The sequence below is a fragment of the Macaca nemestrina genome, chromosome 17 (assembly GCF_043159975.1).
Source record: "Macaca nemestrina isolate mMacNem1 chromosome 17, mMacNem.hap1, whole genome shotgun sequence".
Classification (NCBI taxonomy): domain Eukaryota; kingdom Metazoa; phylum Chordata; class Mammalia; order Primates; family Cercopithecidae; genus Macaca; species Macaca nemestrina.
This window is the reverse complement of record NC_092141.1, coordinates 71,678,248-71,701,132: the sequence shown is the minus strand read 5'-3', so window position 1 is coordinate 71,701,132 and position 22,885 is coordinate 71,678,248. Positions and strand designations below refer to the sequence as shown.

Here is a 22,885-nt window from a genome sequence, read left to right as displayed (position 1 = left end):
TATCCTAATGTTTTCAATAACTCCTGAATTTCACACTGAAGAATCCATTCACTATTACCCAAAGAAATAATACAGAAAGCAAAGCAGTTGTTTCTGTTAGCCAATGGGTCAAACAAAACTTACCTTTGCTTCAGGTGTTACTACTGGCTTTGGCGGGAACTGCACTTCAGTAGCTTTAAGAATCGTATTCTCTTGTAGGATGTCTTGCTGAGACTGGTTATGGCCAAAAGGCTGTCACATAAAAACAAACAAATAAGGTGGGCCTCTGATGAAAATTAAAGAGAAAACAATTCAGTACCACAGGAAAGGAAAAGGAGAAGACATCTTCTAATATGAACTGCTGCAAGGAACTCTGGAGACAATCTCCTCTAGTTCTCTCACTTTATAGATAAAGGGGGTGAGAGCTCAGAGCGTATGTAACTTGCTCACAGTTCAACTTCCAGGTCAAAGCAGAGTGGGGACCAGAAGCAGCATCTCCTATATCCTAACGTTTTGCTAAGCTTTGCTCACACCAAAGAAAACGGAGATCCAGAGCAGAACCCAGCAACCTCACCTGCTCTGAGGGATACGTGAGGCCCTAAGAAATACACACCTGTGCCTCAGGACAATTCAAGAAACAGAAAAATAGAAGGAAAGGAAGTGAAAACCAAGAGGGGTAAGGAGAGAGCGGGAACAAGAAAGAGTTAGGGTTACTTAATGGTTTAATCTATGCTGAGCTGCCATTTTCTAATAAACTCTTAAAAATAAGTTCAACTCAAGTCTCTCTATACTGGTTCTACTGAGATGTCTCTCAAACAGTTATTTCTAGATAATTTCTACTACTGTTATCAGCAGTAATTCAACATTGTCAGGGAATGGAAATAATAATTAAGCCTACTACCTCTGAATAGTTTCCCTATTTTAGAGAGATGAGATAGAAAAGAAAAGAAAGACCAAGGAGAAGCTAAAGAGGAAAGTATAATCTGAATTAAGAGCCTGGTCTGGGCTGGGCGCGGTGGCTCACACCTGTAATCCCAGCACTTTGGGAGGCTGAGGCAGGCGGATCATGAGGTCATGAGATCAAGATCATCCTGGCTAACACGGTGAAACCCTATCTCTACTGAAAATACAAAAAATTAGCCGGGATAGTAGCGGGCGCCTGTAGTCCTAGCTACTTGGGAGGCTGAGGCAGGAGAATGGCGAGAACCCGGGAGGTGGAGGTTGCAGTGAGCCGATAGCGCACCACTGCACTCCAGCCTGGGCGACAGAGCGAGACTCCAACTCAAAAAAAAAAAAAAAAAAAAAAAAAAGAGCCTGGTCTGAGGAATGTAATCAAAATATTAAGAATTCAAAGGAGACATGGGAACTCCCATCTGGTTTATACCCACAGCCTACTGGGAAACACTGAAACATACAAACACACAAAAACAGGAACATAAATATACAAGTGGATCCTAATATATACATTTATAAGGCATGTTCACAAGGAAAAACAAATATGACAATTCATTAGGTATAGTTTACCACTTGTTGAAATGATATGTGACCTTGATCAGAGGTAACAATGAATACATCCTGACACCATCTCCCCAGTATAGAAATATAAAGCATGCTTTCATTAATAATAGGCTCAATTAATGGGACGGTTGGCAATAAAGATTCTGGGGATATTTTGAGCTTGGCGCCCACAGGTTCTTGGGAAGATTGTATACTTTAATAAATATACGATTTATGTAAATCCCTATACATACTATCAGAACAAATACATGTTCAAGATCTAATTGATAACAGTAAAAGTGCATGATTTTAACAGCCCAGCAGAACTCATTAGGTACCCTAGGGTTGAGGATTTCTGCTTACGAATAAGGCTTGTATTTATTAAGTCTTTATTTTCTTTAAACCACCCTTTTAGGATTCTATTTTGTATAACCTAATAATTAACTTCAAGAGACTAATCCATACCAAGGCACTGTATGTGTGTGCCACCCAAGAAAGAAATCAAGCTTCTCCGTCAACCTTCTAACTTACCTTCCTTCCATAAAGACACTGATAGAAGATCACACCCACTGACCACACATCAACTTTATTTGAGATCTTTGGTGGTTCTTTCCCAACCACAAAACACTCTGGTGGTAAATACCTGGGACAAAGAAGAAATAAAAATTCTTAGAATAATGATTATGTAAGTTTAAGACATGTACAAAAAGACAAAATAAAATATCTTGTTGAAAACAGAAATATCTTTTTTTTTTTTTTTTGAGACAGGGTCTTGCTCCATCACCCAGGCTGAGTACAGTGGCGTGATCATGGCTCATTAAAGGCTCAACCTCCCGAGCTCAGGTGGTTCCCCCACCTCAGCCTCCCAAGTAGCTGGGATTAAAGGCAGGCACCACCATGCGCAGGTAGTTAAAAAAAAAAAAAATTGTACAGGTGGGGTCTCACTGTGTTGCCCAGGCTGGTCTCAAACTCCGGGACTCAAGTGATCCTCCCACCTCGACCTCCTAAAGTGCTGGGATTACAGGCGTGAGCCACCATGCCTGGCCAATATGTGAATTTTAATAGTCAACTTAGACCTACATGGAGAGTCAATGAAAAGACACTCTAGGCGAGGTGTAGTGGCTCATACTCATAATCCCAGCACTTTGGGAGGACAAGTCCGGCAGATTGTTTGAGCTCAAGACTTTGAGACTAGCCTGGGCAACACGGCAAAACCCCATCTCTACTAAAAATACAAAAATTAGCTGGGCCTGGTAGCACACCCCTGTAGTACTTGGGAAGCTGAGGTGGGAGGATCACTTGAGCCTGGTGGAGGCTGACTGCAGTGAGCCGAGATCATGCCACTGCACCCCAGCAACAGAGTGAGACCTCATCTCAAAGAAAGAAAAGACACTCTAACTTAGGGAGGCAGTAATGTCCCTACAAAGCATCAAAATACAGTTCTCAATTTCCTAAGAGTGGTAAATATTCTCACTAGTCCCACTTCACTCACTCTAAGCCTCCTTTCCCAGGGTCGTGCCTAATATAAGTGTCATTTGACAAGTTTTAAAAAGGGGGTGGGGAGACACAAAAGAAGCGCATTCCCTTTTAGGATAGCTTCATCAACAAATATTAAATGTAACTAGAAATGGCGTGGGTTTCATGTTGCCAAAAGGAGATGTCTCTGAAATAAGTAAATGTTTTAAAAGTCCAAAGGAATTCAGGACCCAGTACAGATATTTGAGGGCAGAGGTTATCCTACCTTCTTATGGTAGCCTCTTATGATTCCAATATCAAAGATGACAATAAAGTCCTAATTTTCAGAAGACACTTCTTTTCTTTTAGAGATGGGGTCTCACTCTGTTGTCCAGGTTGCTCTGGAACTCCTGATCTGAAGCGATCCTCCCACCTTGGGCTTCCCAAGTGGCTGGAATTTACAGGTGCACCACCCACCACACCTGGCTCAGAAGGTATTTTATATTTCCTACTTTAAGGGTGATCAGGGGCTTACTGGAAAACTAACAAATAGTGTAGCAAAGGCCAAACTAGTTGTTAGAACAACTCATTCCTCATCTAAATTCCTTCCCTCCCCACCACTGGTCTCTGAAGAAACTGTTTAATATGTGATAGCCAACCACACCAAATTGTATGGTATGGAAGGTAAGTACCTCTTGTATTTAGGAAACCAAATAAATTCAGCTGGAGTCTTAGCCACATCAAGGCTGGAAGGTAGAATTCTGAAGATTACCGATTGATTTCTGAAGATTTCATACTAGCAAAATCAATTCTGTGGAAAATTCTGTATTTGGACCCTATGCTCATCCTGGAATACAACTTACAGATTGAAGGGGACCACATGAGTTCAGAGGCAAAATATTCCTTCTCTGATCCATCTCTATCAAATTTAGTTTCAGATGACAGCCTTTCTTTCTTTTAAAAAAAAGTTATAGTTTCATATTCTTGTTTCTTATTTTTTATTAGTAAGAGACTTTTTTTTGCGACAGGGTCCTGCTCTGTTGCCCAGCCTGGAGTGCAGTGGCGTGATCTCAGCTTGCTGCAACCTCCGCCTCCCAGGTTCAAGCAATTCTCCTGCCTCAGCCTCCTGAGTAGCTGGGATTACAGGTGCCCGCCGCCATGCGTGGCTAATTTTTGTATTTTTTGGTAGAGACGGGTTTTCACCATGTTGGCCAGGCTGGTCTCGAACTCCCGGCTTCAAGTGATCCGCCCGCCTCAGCCTCCCAAAGCGCTGGGATTAAGTAAGCCACCGTGCCCAGCCTAAGAAACGTTTTTGGATGATTAAGACCTTTAACTAGATTATTATTTTACAATGAAAACTTTTAGCCAAAGCACACATTGAGAAATGAAATATAGGACTCATTAAGAAGGGAAAAAGGCAAAGAAATAAAGGAAAAAGAATTTGTAAAAAGAACAGATCTTCCAAGAGCTACTGAAACCGCCCTGAACCCTAGTTTTCATAGTTCTTGATTTTTCTGGGGTGGGGGGGGATGGAGTCGCACTCTGTTGCCCAGGCTGGAGGGCAGTGGTGCAATCTCGGCTCACTGTAACCTCTGCCTCCCAGGTTCAAGCAATTCTCCTGCCTCAGCCACGCAAGTAGCTGGGATTACAGGCGTGTGCCACCACGCCCGACTAATTTTTTGTATTTTTAGTAGAGATAGGGTTTCACCATGTTAGCCAGGCTGGTCTTGATTTCCTGACCTCATGATCCGCCTGCCTCAGTCTCCCAAAGTGCTGGGATTACAGGCGTGAGCCACCACACCCGGCCAATTCTTGATTTTTTTTTTTTTTTTTTTTTTGAGATGGAGTCTCACTCTGTCACCCAGGCTGGAGTGCAGTGGCGTGCTATAGGCTCACTGCAACCTCCACCTCCCGGGTTTACGCCATTCTCCTGTCTCAGCCTCCCAAGTAGCTGGGACTACAGGCACCTGCCACCTTGCCTGGCTAGCTTTTTGTATTTTTTAGTAAAGACGGGGTTTCACTGTGTTAGCCAGGATGATCTCGATCTCCTGACCTCGTGATCCGCCCGTCTCGGCCTCCCAAAGTGCTGGGATTACAGGCTTGAGCCACCGCGCCCGGCCAATTCTTGATTTTTTAATACACATAACTTAAATATGATCTTGGATAAGTAACAAATATAACCTTAATTCTAAAATGATCATTTAAATGTATTTATAACTTTTTTTTGGCAGTGGCAGGGAAGAACAGGAGTTGTTGAACTCACCCAAATGCAGAAAATAAGTTAGCAAGAGTTTTTGTTTTTGTTTTTTGAGACAGTCTTGCTCCATTGCCAAGCTGGAGTGCAGTGGCGCGACCTTGGCTCACTGCAACCTCAGAGTAGCTGGGATTACAGGCATGCGCCACCATGCCTAGCTAATTTTTGTATTTTTAGTAGAGATGGGGTTTCGCTACATTGGCCAGGATGGTCTCGATCTCTTGATCTCGTGATCCGCCTGCCTTGGCCTCCCAAAGTGTTGGGATTACAGGCATGAGCCACCCGCCAGGCCAGCAAGATTTTTAGAATATAAAAAGCCCCGTCACTTGATTGTACATGTCTGGCATATCCCTTTCTAGGTCTCAGTTTCTCCATCTGTAAGTGAATGAAATTAATTCTTCACCCAAATAATACAGAAAATAATAAGCATCCTAACTTACTATCAAGTATTTTGGGAGGAGAGTAAAAGACAGCTCTATGATACTAAACTGTGTTAAAAAAAATACGTAGTTGCATATTCCATCACAATCAAAATCCCCATACAAAAAACAAATTATTCTCAAGGCATAGTCTATGTGTCACTTCTTTAAAATAAGTATTCAGCCAGGCGCGGTGGCTCACTATGAAAACTATGGCCGGGCGCGGTGGCTCAAGCCTGTAATCCCAGCACTTTGGGAGGCCGAGACGGGTGGATCACGAGGTCAGGAGATCGAGACCATCCTGGCTAACACGGTGAAACCCCGTCTCTACTAAAAAATACAAAAAACTAGCCGGGCGAGGTGGCGGGCGCCTGTAGTCCCAGCTACTCGGGAGGCTGAGGCAGGAGAACGGGCGTGAACCCGGGAGGCGGAGCTTGCAGTGAGCTGAGATCTGGCCACTGCACTCCAGCCTGGGCGACAGAGTGGGACTCCGTCTCAAAAAAAAAAAAAAAAAAAAAAAAGAAAACTAGGGTTCAGGGAGGTTTCAGCCTATATTCCCATCACTTTGGGAGGCCGAGGCAGGTGGATCACCTGATGTCAGGAGCTCAAGACTAGCCTGGCCAATATGGTGAAAGCTGTCTCTACTAAAAATACAAAAAAATTAGCTGGGCGTGGTGGCGGGTGCCTGTAATCGCAGCTACTCAGGAGGCTGAGGCAGGAGAATCGCTTGAACCCGGGAGGTAGAGGTTGCAGTGAGTCGAGACCACGCCATTGCACTCCAGCTCAGGCAACAAGAGCGAAACTCTGTCTCAAATAAATAAATAGATAAATAAATAAGAGAAGTATTCAACGTAGTAGAGTTCTGCAGCCACCAAATACTGCAAATAGTTAACTTATAATTTGTTATACCCTTCAGGATTATTTTTATCTGACATACTGAGGATGGTGATTATGACAATATTTCTACCCATTTGGAGACTCTTCAAACCTTCATAGAAACCTCTAACACTTAATCTTCTCAGAAGCCCTGTCTTACTTTAAATTATTAAAAATCTCAACTATAATCTAAAGTAGAAAGAACAGTAAAATGACCCCCTAAGAAAGCACCATCCAGCTTCAAGAATTATCAACATGTGGCCAATCTTCACCATTTTCCCCTACAGACTACTTTGAAGCAAAATCCCTAGCATCACATAATTTTTACTTAAATTCTAATCACTGAATTTTTGTAGGTAAGCAACTATAGCAGTAACTATTTTAAATGCGAAAAAACTGTGCCTTAAAAAAAAAACAAACTATCAAACACAAAGCTCAAATCCAAATTCCAGTGAATTTATATAGCAGAGGTATAGACCTGTTTCCAGAACTTTCAGCAGCAGATATTTTTGTATCACTCAGTGACAGGAACACTAGCCCACAATAACCACCACAGTGAATAAACACTGTAAATGTAGCTTCTATTTTAAATCTATAATTTCAAAGTTTTAATTTAAGGACTGACTTTTTACTATAGGTACCATTTTCACAAGCAGTAAGGAGCAACAGAAATTGGGGCATTGTGTCCATGGTGTTATTGGCAAGCTTCATGATGAGCACAGGGCTGATGCTGTGTGTTGTGAAGACCACGCCCCTCTGCTTCCTCCTCTACCTCTGATTCCCAGACAGTCAGTACTCCCTGCTAAGGTCCAGGACCCTCCAGTTCCAAAGGTAAGTGATTTGACCACCTTCCCTGGGGTACAAATAATATGTGTTGCCCCTCTGTTGGTGCTATAGAGTCTTCTTTTGCAACTCTTGAAAGAAATCCCTCATCCCATTAAGCCGTGAAGAGAGACTTGTATTTGGACTAAAAAAAAATTGGGGGCCATTCTTTATATACACCAATATGTGGCTTGTGTGACCACCTCAAAATGGAAGAGGAAGCTTTGTTAACACACTTTTATAACCATAGAGTTAAAGGCCCGAGTTTCAGGTATCTTTTATGGTTCTAATGGCCAAAGGTTATTGTAGGCAGAAATAGAAGCATAAAACTGGCAGGCTGAGCTAGCTTGGGTGGGGTGGCTAGGGAAAGACAGGTGACAAGAGATGGGAAGGAATGTGCCTCAAAAACTTTCAGAACATGGCTAACAGACACGGATAAACTTCTGGTAAATTGTGGTCACTTTTTCCTGTATAGATTTCATACGCGCTATAGTTACGTTTCATTCTGATCCTCATAACTCCCTACGGTCCAACATCCTCAGGCAACTCTTGAGACAAATCCCTTATCCCATTAACCCATGAAGAGAGATCTGTATTTGGACGAGAAAGATTTTGGGGCCATTCTTTATATACACCACATGAGCAACCTTGCTCTCTACTGACTTGCAAGGCCAACTCTGTGCAGAAAACATACATTTCAAATACCTGGCCACATATAAGCTCTCCTTCTTCTTAAGGGTTTTCAAGAAAGGAAAGAAAAATTAAGACAAATTAATGTAAATACCAAGAGTCAAACTGCTGAAAAGATAGTAACGATTTGGGGAGAAAGTCTGCTTTGGTTTATGGATTTTTGCCTAGCAGATAGCATACAGCGATTAATTCATTATCAACACTTCAGCAGAGCAGAGCCACATCTCTATAGCCAACCTGGCAGAGCTCCTGGATACCTACCAATAAGTACCAGCACCTTGTGATGTTAGCTCCATGCCATCCACTGAATTGTAGCTATCATCATCCATGATCTTCGAAAGACCAAAATCTGTAATTTTTATCTCTCCACACGCTGTACCATTTACTAAAAGAATATTACCTAAAAAATAAAAACCTTCATGAATAAGCAGAGACTTACCGATTAAGAGAAAAACCCAAAGTAATAGCAGATAAGAACTCAAACTCTCGCAAAAGCAAACATCCACATCTTGGGAATCAAGCAATCTGGACTCTGGATACTCAGGGAGAGCCCTCCGCATCTGCTGAAACTTTTTTTCTAAGAATCACCTGCTTAATGTGCCAAAACCACCACTATGATGAACTCTGGAAATAACAATAACTGGCTAAAGTAAAATATCCTTGTTCACTTGGTCAAAAATGACGGGACACTTTCATCTGAACTTTCAGTGAGGATCTCTAAATTACCCTGTTTAGAACAGTACTTGGGGTGTGGGGGAGGAATCAAAGAAAACATGTAAGGGAGCCAAAGCTAGCACCACAGCACCACCTACAGCTCCCATGGCAGGAAAAGTGTTGAATTCAGTTACGGAAAATTCATTCACAAAATAGCCATCTTTTAAAAAATTTCTTCATTATAATTAATGTTGTTGTCATCTGAGTTATATTAGAACATTAGAGAATAGTCAATGAGATGTAATATGCACCTACCAGAAGAGTAAAGCAAAGTTTACAATTTTGCAACACCAGAAGGTAAATGTGGACCATCTTCCTAATGCCCAAGCTAAGCTGTTAAGAGTTGTCTATAGAACATATGCAGATTTCTAAAACACAGCTGAAGATAATAATAAAAAATAGAGGTAAGGACTCTAGCTGCCCTGTACTCTTTGCTGATGACCATCAAACCTAGATAATAACCATACAAAAAGATGAAAAATTCTGCTTGAAATTTATTGAAATGGGAGGCACATAAGTAAAATAAGTTATTAATTTGGGGGCTCTTATCAAAGAGACCTGAAGCAGAGGAACTGTTACGTAGTATGAGTCATGGGAAAAATACAAAACTGAACGTGCCGGAACAGTTCTTTCTTAATGAGACTTACATCATGAACTGCCCTGGCTCCAAAGATAAAGGTATTGTTTCTCCAGAGTATTTAATCCAACACACCCTCCTAAACCCAGTCCTGCTTGGCCAGGACTCTTTTTTCCCACACCTACCCAGGCAATCAAAAGTCAGATGTTAGTACCCTGTCTTGGCTGCTGTGAATTTCTCTAACTTTATCAAATTAAAAGTCACTTATAAGACCAAAGAAAACCAACTAATACTATCTCCTAAAAGTCAGACATACCTGGTTTGAGGTCATAGTGTATGATGGGAGGTTTTATTTCATTTAAGTACTTTAAAGCATTCACAATCTGCATGATAATGGACCGGGCCTCTTTCTCCGACATTAATTTGTGCTGTTTCAGGTAGAAGTCCAGATCATTTCCCTCACAGTATTCTAATACTGTACAAAACCTAAAAACAAATAAACCAACATTTAACCATGGAATAAGAGCAAGCAGATTAAGACTACCTAAATCAGTCCCAGGTGAAAACTTCACGTCATTAGCTTCTCACTCCTTTCTTCTTTGTTCCTTAAAATACTCTTCGATTCTTTATTCAGTATTAGCTGAGGGGTTTCTAGTAAGAAACTGCTTATTCTCTTGAAGAGTCTCCACACCCTCAATGTTGGAATCTGTTGTGCTCGGGTTCACCCATGGCAGACCTCTTCTTGAGTCTAGACTATAAGAATACCGATAAGAACTATAATGTATTTAAGCTAGGTATCTTCTTGGAAGGGGCTCCTTTACACACCCATGTCACACATCCATGTCTAAACAACTAGAATGTGATCAAGTACACAATTCTCCCTTTTTTTTTTTGAGACTCTGTCTCACTCTGTTGCCTACACTGTAGTGCAGTGGCGCAATTTCAGCTAGGTATACAATTCGCACTGCAAACATTTTATATAACCCTGAGTGCTGACAATGAGGAAGAATCTAGAGTTTGCCCATGTCCCAAAAACTGACTGCATACTATGTCTCCTGACAGCTTGGCACAATACTGCACTACAATTTTTCTTAAACATAAGGTGTAAAAGGGCTTGTAAAGTATAGCATCTACGGTTCTAACAAATGTATGCGGGCTCTCTTTCCTTCACTTATGTCAATATATCACACCCAAACATAAAACCATATGGCATCTGTGGCATCACAGGTCATGTGCCTATCTTCCAAGGCATTATACTCTGAAGTAAGGTGTCCTGAACTGTGTGACTATCCCTGAGGGATGAATACCTTTTCAAGTATTCTAAGTTGTGATAATGTGGGTGTATCAGTCAGGGTCTAGCCTGGAAAAAAAACAAAACAAAACCACTTGATCATTTAAAACAGAGAGACTTTAATTCAGGGAACTGATCATACAGATGATGGAAGAGCTGAGAAGACAAACTGGTCAGTGAGGCACCCTGGAGATCATACAGCAGGAAGGCATTAGCACCCTCAGGCGAGCGGGCCAGAAGGGAGGAGATGGTGAAACCAGAACCCAGGGTCACCAGGGGAAACTAGAATTGCAGGCTGGGAGAGGAGGTGGAGACCCCCTATTTCTGCTTCACATTGGCTGAAACCAGCAGGACACCAGTGGACACATGGGCCTGGTAAACACAGCCTACAAGGACTAACCCCCCGAAGATACAGAGCAGCAAAAGGGCGAGGAACAGAACTGAGAGCAAACAGGTTTAGGACTAGCGCTATGGGCCACTGGGCAATTTGAGGCCTTCATAAAGCACTGCAATTGAATATGGACACACATGGTCCTGTGGACTCCACAAACCGAACAATATCTTATGCCATCTTACGAAACATAGCAGGGCATTCTAGCCCTGTATCTGAAAACAAGTGTCTGCTGTAATCCCAGCAATCTGGAAGGCAGAGATGGGCAGATCACTTGAGGCCAAGAGTTTGAGACCAGCCTGGCCAATACAGTGAAACTCCGTCTCTACTAAAAATATATAAAATTGGCCAGGTATGGTGGCGCACACCTGTAATCCCAGCTACTTGAGGGACTGAGGCACGAGAATTGCTTGAACCCATGAGGTGGAGGTTGCAGTGAGCCAAGATCATGCCACTGCATTACTGCCTGGACAACAGAGCAACACTCCATCTCAAATAAAACAAAATAAAATAAATGTCTGAAATTTATAGATTTCTCTGACCTGAGATTCTGAAATCTGAAATACAGACTCATGCTCAATGAAATGATTCTTTGACCCAAAATAAAGCCTCACTTTCAGTCAGGCACAGTGGCTAAAGCTTGTAATCCCAGCACTTTGGGAGGCTGAGGTGGGCGGATCACAAGGTCAGGAGTTCAAGACCAGCCTGCCCAGCATGGTGAAACCCTGTATCTACTAAAAATAGAAAAAATTAGCCAGGCATGGTGGCGTGCATCTGTAATCCTAGCCACTCGGGAGGCTGAGGTAGGAGAATCACTTGAACCTGGGAGTCGGAGGTTGCAGTGAGCCAAGATGGCACCACTGCACTCCAGCCTGGGCAACAGAGCCTCAAAAAAAAAAATTAATAATAATAAAATAAAGCCTCACTTTTAATACCCAAACAATTCTCAGAAGATATTCTAAAAATCATGGTCTGACTTATTTTTGGTGAAAATTCATCATACATGCAATAGAAAGAACAAAGTAATCAACTCGAGAATAGTATAGAACCAACTCAATTTCTCACATTAGTTAAAAGTGTGTATACAATTCAAAACAGCAGATAATTTGAGCCTGATTTAATAGTTCAGAGAGGGGGGTCTACCTAGTACTGAAGAAATCTACTCAAAGCAAAACAGTGATGTCATGACCTGCCCCTGGTTTCCCAATCCTGCCCTCTAACTACATCTTTTTAAAAAAATTCCACTCCATGTGAAACACACATGGCTAAGCTCAGTGCCAGGGCTATCCAAATGAGAAGAAGAAATCCCTGAGAGAATGGCCCAGGTCATGTTTCCAAAGGGAATTATAGTCCTCTTTGGGGTTATTTCTAAATGTGAGCCAGCGGTTTGCACAGCCATCTCTGAGACTGTTGGCTAGAACAGAGATGGCTTAAAACTCCTAGAATTACCCTGGGAGGCTGAGGGAACCTGGAGTCTAGACCTAGGACATATTCCGATTCAGTTCAGACTTCTACAGAGAAACATTTCCAAATGTTGAGATGTATCCAACTAAACTGCTGGGTAAACCCAGAGGTACAGGAGCTTACCGATACCAAGTAACAAAATACAGCAATGACCACAATTACCAACGATCTCAGACAAGTCATTTAACTTCTCTGGTCCTCAAAATCCTTCTATAAAACGAAAAGGCTGGACTCAGAACCCTTCCTATTCTAACATCCTATAAGCCTATAAGCCTGTATTTCAACATGTTGCACTGACTGAGCCTTGTCTTCATTAGTGCCACATTTGTTGTCTCATTCTAGGATAAAATCACACAGCCAGTACTTTTTTAAAAAAGTCTGGCAATGTTCATAAAAGTCTCTGGGGTGAGCAGAAACTCTCTTGAACAGTCTACACTCACTAGTGCACGTCAGTGGCATGCTGGCACCAACTCATGTCAGTTTCCAAGAGCTGACTTAAATTTTCAAGAGTTTTGTGAGCGGGTTATCAAACCACTGGTAGGACAAACAGATAAGCAAAATGTGGTATACCCACAGGATGGAATATTATTTTGTCATAAAAAGGAATGAAATACCAATACAGGCTACAAGGATGAAACTTGACAACATTATGCTAAGTGAAAGAAGCCAGCAATAAAAGTCCACATACTATATGATTCCATGCATATGAGAGTCCAGAATAGGAAATCTATAGAGATAAAACAGACAGATTAGGGTGAGGGCAGAGGCATGGAATAGTGGAATAGAGGAATAGTAGTAAAAGGTATGGGGTTTCTTTTGAGGTGGTGAAAAAATTCTAAAATTGGCTCTGGTGGTTGTATATATCTATGAATATGCTGAAAACCACTAAACTGTATATTTTACATGTGTGAATTATACAGTATGTGAATAATAATTAAGATGTTTTAAAAAAATAAACAGGTGGTACATCAAAATTGGACACAGGAGGAATATCTACACTACGGAAACTGGCAAACACTACAAATTAGCCCTGTCTCTCTTCATACCAAGCTGGTTGTTAAACATTTACTGGCACACAAGTGCATGGTCCTTTGGCCTAGAGGTTTCTTACTGACCCAAATTTGAATTTATGTTTGATCATTTGTCCACAAATTAATATATTTGGTTCCCTCAGAGGGTATGTCCTAGACCCAGAGTTCAGCTCTATTCCATGAACAATCAACATTGCAAGAAAATAATGTAACTGTTAAGGTAAAACAGCACAGCACTTACGAGTCAGTATCCAGTGAAAAGTAATCATACAGCTTAACTATTCTGGGATGATCCAGTTCTTTATGAATCCGGTATTCCCTACACGCATGCCTGTAAACAAAAGGGAAAATTAACAAGAAGGTATATTGGCCTACCTTTTAGAACTCTTCAAAGATCTTCCTAAATATTCAATCATTTCTCTATTGTCTCCACATGTTAATTCCATTCTGGTCCATCTGGTCCCTCATCTGACTTCTCTCTTTGCTCATCCTATTTTCTCTATTGGAATCTACCAAGCCATTGAGAAAATAATAGGTGCTTTGGCTCCGCGCAGTGGCTCACGACTGTAATCCTAGCACTTTGGGAGGCTGAGGCGGGTGGATCACGAGGTCAAGAGATAGAGACCATACTGCCCAACATGGTGAAACCTCGTCTCTACTAAAAATAAAAACTTAGCTGGGCGTGGTGGTGCGCACCTATGGTCCCAGCTACTTGGGAGGCGGAGGCAGAAGAATCACTTGAACCCAGGAAATGGAGGTTGCAGTGAGCTGAGGTCACGCCACTGCACTCCAGCCTGGCGACGGAGCGAGACTCCATCTCCAAAAAAATAAATAAATAAAATAATAGGTGCTCAAATATTTGTTAAGTGAACAGATGTCAACCCTTTTTATCCCTTTCAAGTTCATTCTATGATAATCACACCTCTTTTCCACTTATACTCAAGTATCATAGATTTTAAAATAACAAGGACAGTTATTTTCCCCCCTCCTCTAAAGCTGATACATGAAATCATATCTGTAAATGTATATATGCTGGGGTAACACCAAAGAGGTCATTTTTATCATGTAAACCCCTTAGGTTAAAGGATTATCTGTTACATAAATCAATTAGCAGTACTTTGTAGTTTTTGTTTTTAAATTCTTCTTCTTACAAAAATAATTTAAGTGCTATTAGCTTTACTTTATTCTAATAAAGTATGAAATGTGAGATTATGGAACCCCAGTTGTCTTGGAATGGCATATTTGATGCAGTCATCCACTGCGTAACAACCCTTCGGTCAATGATGCTAAGCCACATATATGACAGGGGTCCCATAAGAGTATAACAGAGCTTCCTATGAATTGAGGAAGAAAAAAAAAAGTACAACAGAGCTGAAAAATCCTATCACCTGGTGACCCAGCAGTCAAGAGGTCACGGCACAATGCATTACTCATGCTTGTGGTGATGCTGGTGGAAACAAACCTACTGTGCTGCCAGCCATATTAAAGTCTAGCACATACAGTTATCTACAGTATATAACACTTGATAATGATAATAAATGAATACATAATTGGTTTATGTATTTACCATACAGCAGGCCCTTAAATAACATCATTTTGTTATAACGCTAACAACAACAACAAAAAAAGTCAGCCAGGCACCATGGCTCATGCCTGTAATTCCAGGACTTTGGGAGGCCGAGGCGGGTAGATCACCTGAGGTCAGGAGTTCGAGACCAGCCTGACCAACATGGTGAAACCCCGTCTCTACTAAAAATACAAAAATTAGCTAGGTGTGGTGGTGGCCACCTGTAATCCCCGCTACTCAAGAGGCTGAGGGAGAAGAATCATTTGAACCTGGGAGGCGGAGACTGCAGTGAGGCAAGACTGCGCCATGGCACTCTAGCCTGGGTGATAAAGTTAGACTCTGCCTCAAAAAAAAAAAAAAAATCAATTCCTGGTCGGCACCACTGTCCATGTGGAGTCTGTGTGTTCTTCCCCTGTCTGCGTGGGTTTTCTCAGGTTATTCTGCTTTCCTCCCACATCCCAAAGGCACATGGGTTGGGTTCACTGGCATATCCACATGGTCCCTGTGTGTATGTGTGTGTGTGTGTGCATGCACCTGCCATGCAATGGGACGGCATCCTGTCTAGGGTGGCTCCCACCTTGCCCCTGAGCTGTTGATATAGGCTCTGGCCACCCTCAACCCTGAGTGGGGAATGAGTGGGTAAATGTTACCTTGTTTCTATTAATCTTTCTTAAATTTATATAAAGCTCATACATATTTCAACGTTTAGTATTACAAGTGTTTTAGTCTTTATTTAGAAGCTGGGTGATGTTTTTGTGACCAGGAATATGCCACAGGAACTTAACTCATTTATGTCAATTAGCCTATGGTAAAATTGGTTTTGTTACACCTTGTTTCCCTTAAAGTTGCAGTTTCCAAGAACCTATCATTGCTATTAAGCGAGGGCTTACTATACTGCACTTTTTTTTTTTTTTTTTTTTTTTTTGAGACGGAGTCTCACTCTGTCGCCCAGGCTGGAGCGCAGTGGCCGGATCTCAGCTCACTGCAAGCTCCACCTCCCGGGTTTACGCCATTCTCCTGCCTCAGCCTCCCGAGTAACTGGGACTACAGGCGCCCGCCACCTCGCCCGGCTAGTTTTTTGTATTTTTTTTTAGTAGAGACGGGGTTTCACCGTGTTAGCCAGGATGGTCTCGATCTCCTGACCTCGTGACCCGCCCGTCTCGGCCTCCCAAAGTGCTGGGATTACAGGCTTGAGCCACCGCACCCGGCCACTTTTTTTGTTTTTGAGATCGAGTCTCACTCTGTTGCTAAGGCTGGAGTGCAGTGGCGCGATCTCAGCTCACTGTGGCCTTTGCATCCCAGGTTCAAGCGATTGTCCTGCCTCAGCCTCCCAAGTAGCTGGGATTACAGACACATACCAGCACGCCCAGCTAATTTTTGTATTTTTAGTAGAGAGGGGGTTTCGTCATGTTGGCCAGGTTGATCTGGAACTCCTGACTTCAAGTGATCCGCCCGCCTTGGCCTCCCAAAGTGCTGGGATTACAGGCATGAGCCACGGCACCTGGCCTGCACTGTACTTTTTAATTATTTAAATTTTAGAGATGGGGGTAGTGGCTCATGGCTGTAATCCCAGCACTTTGGGAGGTTGAGGCAGGCGGATCGCTTGACGTCAGGAGTTTGAGGCCAGCCTGGCCACCATGGAGAAACTCCATCTCCACTAAATATACAAAAAGCAGCAGGGAGTGGTGGTGCGCACCTGTAATCCCAGCTACTTGGGAGGCTGGGGCAGGAGAGACACTTGAACCCAGAAAGCAGATGGAAGTGAGCTAGATCACACCACTGCACTCCAGCCTGGGTGACAGAGCAAAACTCCATCTCAAAAAAATAAAAAAAAATTTTAGAATGTACTCCCATCTACTTATTTTAAAAAAAAAAAATTGTAACTATAAAACAAACTCAGGCAGGTCCTTCAGGGGGTATCCCAGGAGAAGGCATTGTTATCATAGAGGGTGACAGCTGCGTGCATGTTATTGTCCCTGAAGAGCTTCCAGTGGGACAAGATGGAGATGGAAGAAAGTGATATGGATGGTCCTGACCCTGTGCAAGCCTAGGCTAATGAGAGTGTGCCTTAGTTCTTAACAAAAAAATATTAAAAAAAAAAACTTAATAGAAAAAAGCTTATAGAATAAGGATACAAGGAAAGAAAATATTTTCATACAACTGTGTACAATGCATTTTTTTAAAGTTAAGTGTTATTTACAAGAGTCAAAAAGTTTTATTAAAAAGGCAGTTTCCACAGCAAAAAGGTTACAGTAAGCAAAGATTTACACTTGAAAAAATTTTTAATAAATGTAGTGTAGCCTTTGTGTACAGTGTTTATAAAGTCTACAGTAGTGTGCAATATTATCCTAGACTCTGACTCACTCAGAGCAACTTCCAGTTCTGCAAATTCTATTAATGGTACAGGTGTACCATTTTTATACTGTATATTTACTGTATCTTTTCTATGCTTAGATATGCTTACATACACAATTAGTAACACAATTGCCTATAGCAGGGGTCCCCAACCCAGTACAGGTCCGTGCCTTGTTAGGAACTGGGCCACACAGCAGGAGGTGAATGAGCGAAGCTTCATCTGTGTTTACAGCTGTTCCCCATAGCTCGCATGACCGCCTGAGCTCCTGGTCTGTCAGATCAGCAGCGGCAGATTCTCATAGGAGTGCAAACCCTACTGTGAACTGTGCATGCTAGGGATCTAGGTTGTGTGCTCCTTATGAGAACCTAACACCTGATGATCTGTCACTGTCTCCCATGACCACCAGATGGGACCGTTTAACTGCAGGAAAGCAAGCTCAGGGCTCCCACTGATTCTACATTATGGTAAGCTGTGTAATTAATTCTGTATATATTACAATGTAATAGTAATAGAAATAAAGAACACAATAAATATAATGCGCTTGAATCATCCTGAAACCATCTCCCCCCAACCCCGGTCCATGGAAAAACTGTCTTCCACAAAACTGGTCACTGATGCCAAAAAGGTTGGAAACCACTGGCCTATAGTATTCAGTACAGTAACATGCTATACAGGTGTGTAGCCTAGGAGCAATGGGCTATACCATACAGCCTAGATATATAGTAGGCTATACCATCTAAGCTTACATTAAGTACACTCTGTGATGTTTGCACAACAAAATCACCTAATGATGCATTTCTCAAAACGTAGTCCCATTGTTAAGCAACATATGACTAACATGATTAGCATTTTAAAGGTACTTTTCTAGTTTAAAATCATTTCATAAGGAACAAAAGTGTACTGTATAGCCTGACATATTCATATTCTGAATTTTAGAAGAACAACAGAATATGCTTACACAATATAATTACCAATACTATTTTAAGAATGTAGTTCTGGCTGGCGTGGTGGCTCACGCCTGTAATCCCAACACTTTGGGAGGCCAAGGTGGGCAGATCACCTGAGGTCAGGAGTTCAAGACCAGCCTGACCAACATGGAGAAACCCTGTCTCGACTAAAAAAAAAATACAAAATTAGCCGGGGTGGTGGTGGTGCATGCCTGTAATCCCAGCTACTTGGGAGGCTGAGGCAGGAGAATTGCTTGAACCCAGGAGGCGGAGGTTGTAGTGAGCTGAGATTGTGCCACTGCACTCCAGCCCGGGCAATAAGAGCAAAACTCCGTCTCAAAAAAAAAAAAGTGGTTCTTATTTACAAAGAGATTGACTGTGATATTTTAAGTAATTCAGCACTATTTGGCTTAGGACATTTTGTTATAAGGCTAGTTGGAAAGGGGACACTTTCCATAGTATGGTAAAATAAAACTAAAAAAACAGTGATGTTTTCAGAAACGGGTAAACTACAGTATACCAAAAATACAAAGAAAGTACTCAACTAAAGAAAAGCTGAGGAAAAAATTAGGGGAAGTGGGGAAAGGGAGAAATAGGAATCTGAAAGTAATTACATATATTTTTCCCCAATGGAAACTATTTGGGCTTAGTTTTCAAGCTGCCATTTTTGGCCATTTTGCCTCCCCTGATGCTTCATTTCATCATCTTTACGTTTTTCCAAAAAACGACTTGCCAGCACCGAGGCAGAGTGGTGTTAGAACACACACTACCCTGGGAACACAGAGGCCTGGCTCCTTGCTGTGGCTCTGTGGCTTCACCTCTCTGAGCTTCAGTTTCGGCATCACTGGACTGGATGTTTTGAAGTGAGCTTGCTGCAGACACTCGGCAAATGTAGCTTTGGCCTCCCCAACCCCCAATTCCACCAAAGTAGCTCCATACTTGTCTTTTTTTTTTTTAATTACACACATATATTTAACAGTACAGTTTTACACAGAGTACTAAGAGCACTTTTCTTCATATTTTACAGAAGGGCTAGAAACATACAGATTTTCTTTTTCTTTTAAGACAGAGTCTTGCTCTGTCACCCAAGTTGGAGTGCAGTGGTGCCATCTCAACTCACTGCAACCTCCGCCTCCTGGGTTCAAGCTATTCTTTTGCCTCAGCCTCCCAAGTAGATAAGATTTCAGGTGCGTGCCACCACGCCCAGCTAATTTTGCATTTTTAGTAGAGACTGGGTTTCACCATATTGGCCAGGCTGGTCTCAAACTCCCGACCTCGTGATCTGCCCACCTTGGCCTCCCAAAGTGCTGGGATCATAGGTGTGGACCACTACGCCCAGCCCAGATTTTCTTTTTTTTTTTTTTTTGAGATGGAGTCTTGCTCTGTCTCCCAGGCTGGAGTGCAGTGGCCCGATCTCGGCTCACTATAACCTCCGCCTCCGGGTTCAAGCGATTCTCCTGCCTCAGCCTCCTGAGTAGCTGGGACTACAGGCGTCTGCCACCACCCCTGGCTAATTTTTGTATTTTTAGTAGAGGCGGCGTTTCACCATATTGGTCAGGCTGGTCTCGAACTCCTGACCTTGTGATCCGCCTGCCTTGGCCTCCCAAAGTGCTGGGATTACAGGCTTGAGCCACTGCGCCCGGCCCCAGCCCAGATTTTCTATTAGTAATCATACACATCACCAAATCTAGCTCCTAAATAGGATGCATTACAATTTGTTTAGAATTTAAAGGCTTAGGGGCAATAAGCAGGAGAGGAAAAAGTATGTACATTTTTGTTTTACAAAACTGACTAAAAAATACATTCAAGAAATAGTAAAGAGAATTTAATACAATCTTGTTGGGTGTGGTGGCTCATACCTGTAATCCCAGCACTTTGACAGGCTGAACTGGGAAGACTGCTTGAGCCCAGGAGTTCAAGACCGGCCTGGGCAACACGGTGAGACCCCATCTCAAAAAAAAGAATTTAATATGATCTCATGTGCCCTGAAGGAGGTAGCACCTGATTAAGAGGGGTAATCGCTATGTCCAAACAATCTCCTACATGGAGCTTCTGCAACTGCAGAGTCACAGAATCATCAGTCCCCTTTCTGCCAGCACACTTGCATTTTAAATTACATTCCTTGTAATATTGCATTTGATAAAATAAGGGTGCTGCTGTCTTTGTTTCTGAGACAAAGACACAGTGGCTCAGGCTTGTAATCCCAGCACTTTGGGAGGCCGAGGGTGGTGGATCACGAGGTCAGGAGATCAAGAGCATCCTGGCTAACACAGTGAAACTCTGTCTCTACTAAAAATACAAAAAAGTTAGCCGGGCGTGGTGGCAGGCACATGTAGTCCCAGCCACTCGGGAGGCTGAGGCAGGAGAATGGCGTGAACCCGGGAGGCAGAGCTTGCAGTGAGCGGAGATCGCGCCACTGCACTCCAGTCTGGGCGACAGATGAGACTCTGTCTCAAAAAAAACAAAAAACAAACAAACAAAAAGTTTAAAAATCTAGGGACTAAACAGATCACTGTTTTAAGTTATTTTTCACTCTAGCATGCTATAAATGTATAGCACTTGACCCTTTTAACTTCTTGATTTTGTGCATTTTAGAGCAGAAACCAATTTCTCTTTTTGAGGTACAGAAAACAGAGTAAACAAGAGGCGGCAAAAATCTAAGAATCAAAATGTCATTCAAAGTCCTCGCCAATTAACGGAATTTGAAGAGTGTCGCTGAACCTGTGCCCAGCTCTAAACCTGCATCTCTTACTTCATCAGCAAGGCAATGACTGAGCCATGTTCAACTTTCAACTTATAATCCAGGGATCCATGTACTACAAACACAGAGACTTTAATGAGAAACTGGAAGAAACTCATCCACCAAAATGTCTTTTACTCTCTTATAAGTTGATATATATTTAGATTTTTCAAAATGCTTGCTTTTATGTTTAAAAAATTAGAATAGAGTATCATAGAAAAGCATACTAACGCCAATACAAATTACTTCTGCAAATAATTCTACATGAAATTTTTCCTACTGTAGAATTTTAAATATGTTATTTGAGGGAGTTTAAGCAGTTCGGTAATACTAAATTTTTAAAATAAATTTTTTAAATAAAATTTGTGTTTTTATAATGTAAAAGTAAAATACAATCAGTTTACTTTTTGTTTATGGTAGGAGGAGGAGAGGAATGAAGTGACAGAACGAAATTCAAAATACAACAAAACAAACATCTTTTATTTTCTTTTGAAATTTGCCTTCTTTTTTATCAGAATAAATGTCTTGATTCCAGATGGGACTGGGAGGTCATCCCCATGAATGGAAAAGCAATTAACAGACCTTACTAGCAGGTTATAGCATTTTCATATTTTACAATGTCACAACACTGAAGTATACTACTTTTTAGTTTAATACTGATTTTTTAAAGCACTCATCAATGTCTGTTATGTGCTTGATGTAAGTCTCTTTTTAGTTCAAAGCAGAAAATTCACCATTTTCTATAGCCTGAAATATATGACTATGATTTCATATCACTTAGAAAGCCAATTCTTTCAAAAGAAAGGTGGAGATACTTAAGAATTATCCCCTCAGTGCTGCTTCCTGATTGGGGGAATAAAAAAAAAGAACTCCCCCCACCCCCCCAAAGCAAGAATGGAGGCCACGAGAACTCACACAACCTCTCCCCAGGGTGTCTGCCAAATGGGAAACGCCCCCTCCTCAGATGAGCTCAAGCACCATGATCCCCTCTCTGATGAGAAAACAGAGTAGAAAGGCACCAACGCCAGCCTGGAACTTGAATGGCAAAGAACTTAAGACAAATAAGACCATCCCCTTCACGTGCTCTCTGACATCCAATCCATACCCGCCAGGACTCAGAGTGCTTGCCAACTGTTTGAAGGAGGGACAAGGCCCGGCTTCCACTCCTCACTGTTTCAAAAGGCTAGATGAGCAGAACACCCATCTGCAGTTGCTGTGGTATCCAACACTAGAGTTCTCTGCAAGGTCAGCCAGAAACCTGGATACTCAGACTAGGCAAAATACATCCATGTCTCAGCACAGGAACTATGTTCTCGAGGTTGACCAAGGTTGGTCCCTAGAGGGCATTTTTAAAGAGAAGCCTGTGCTGGTCTAACACCCTTAGGCATTCTTAGGGTCTCAACACAGTAGGGGTATTGCTCATTTATAACTGGTCAGAACAACATGCGCTTTCCTTCTCCGAAGTGCTCCTGGCTCCCTCACTACTGCGTGCCACTCATCCCTACATGTCAAGTGACTGGAATGTTTTTATAATAATGTAACTGCCTCTCAGGAGCATCTGGACTGCAGCTGCCTGTCACCTAAGAAACATACGCAGGGTGCCACAGGTCATCCCTTCTCCCTCTGCTAAGCCCTGTTGCTCTTAATGTAGCAGGAACCTTCCCTTCTCCAGTGCTGAGCCCCACTGCCCATCTGTCTGGAACAGGAAGAACTTCTGGGTTCCTGATGAACAAGAGGTATAGAGCAAGAGTTGCCTCGGAGCAGGCTAGAAGCCAGCTAAAGGGCTACTTCAAAGACCACTGTTTTTTCCCTTCC

The 22,885-nt window shown here is 42.2% G+C and overlaps 1 protein-coding gene across 9 annotated transcripts in view; it reads right to left on the bottom strand.

The window, feature by feature from the left end:
* LOC105483058 (tousled like kinase 2) overlaps window positions 1-22,885 on the bottom strand; it is a 142,648-nt gene that overhangs the window by 5,452 nt on the left and 114,311 nt on the right. For all 9 annotated transcript variants that reach the window (XM_011743629.3, XM_071083390.1, XM_011743634.2 and 6 more), the window contains 5 exons: window positions 13,702-13,791; window positions 9,600-9,769; window positions 8,254-8,392; window positions 2,008-2,119; window positions 124-231 (listed from right to left, as the gene is read on the bottom strand). In XM_011743629.3, coding sequence (XP_011741931.1) covers window positions 124-231; window positions 2,008-2,119; window positions 8,254-8,392; window positions 9,600-9,769; window positions 13,702-13,791 — 619 coding nt within the window. The remainder of the gene's footprint in view (window positions 1-123; window positions 232-2,007; window positions 2,120-8,253; window positions 8,393-9,599; window positions 9,770-13,701; window positions 13,792-22,885) is intronic.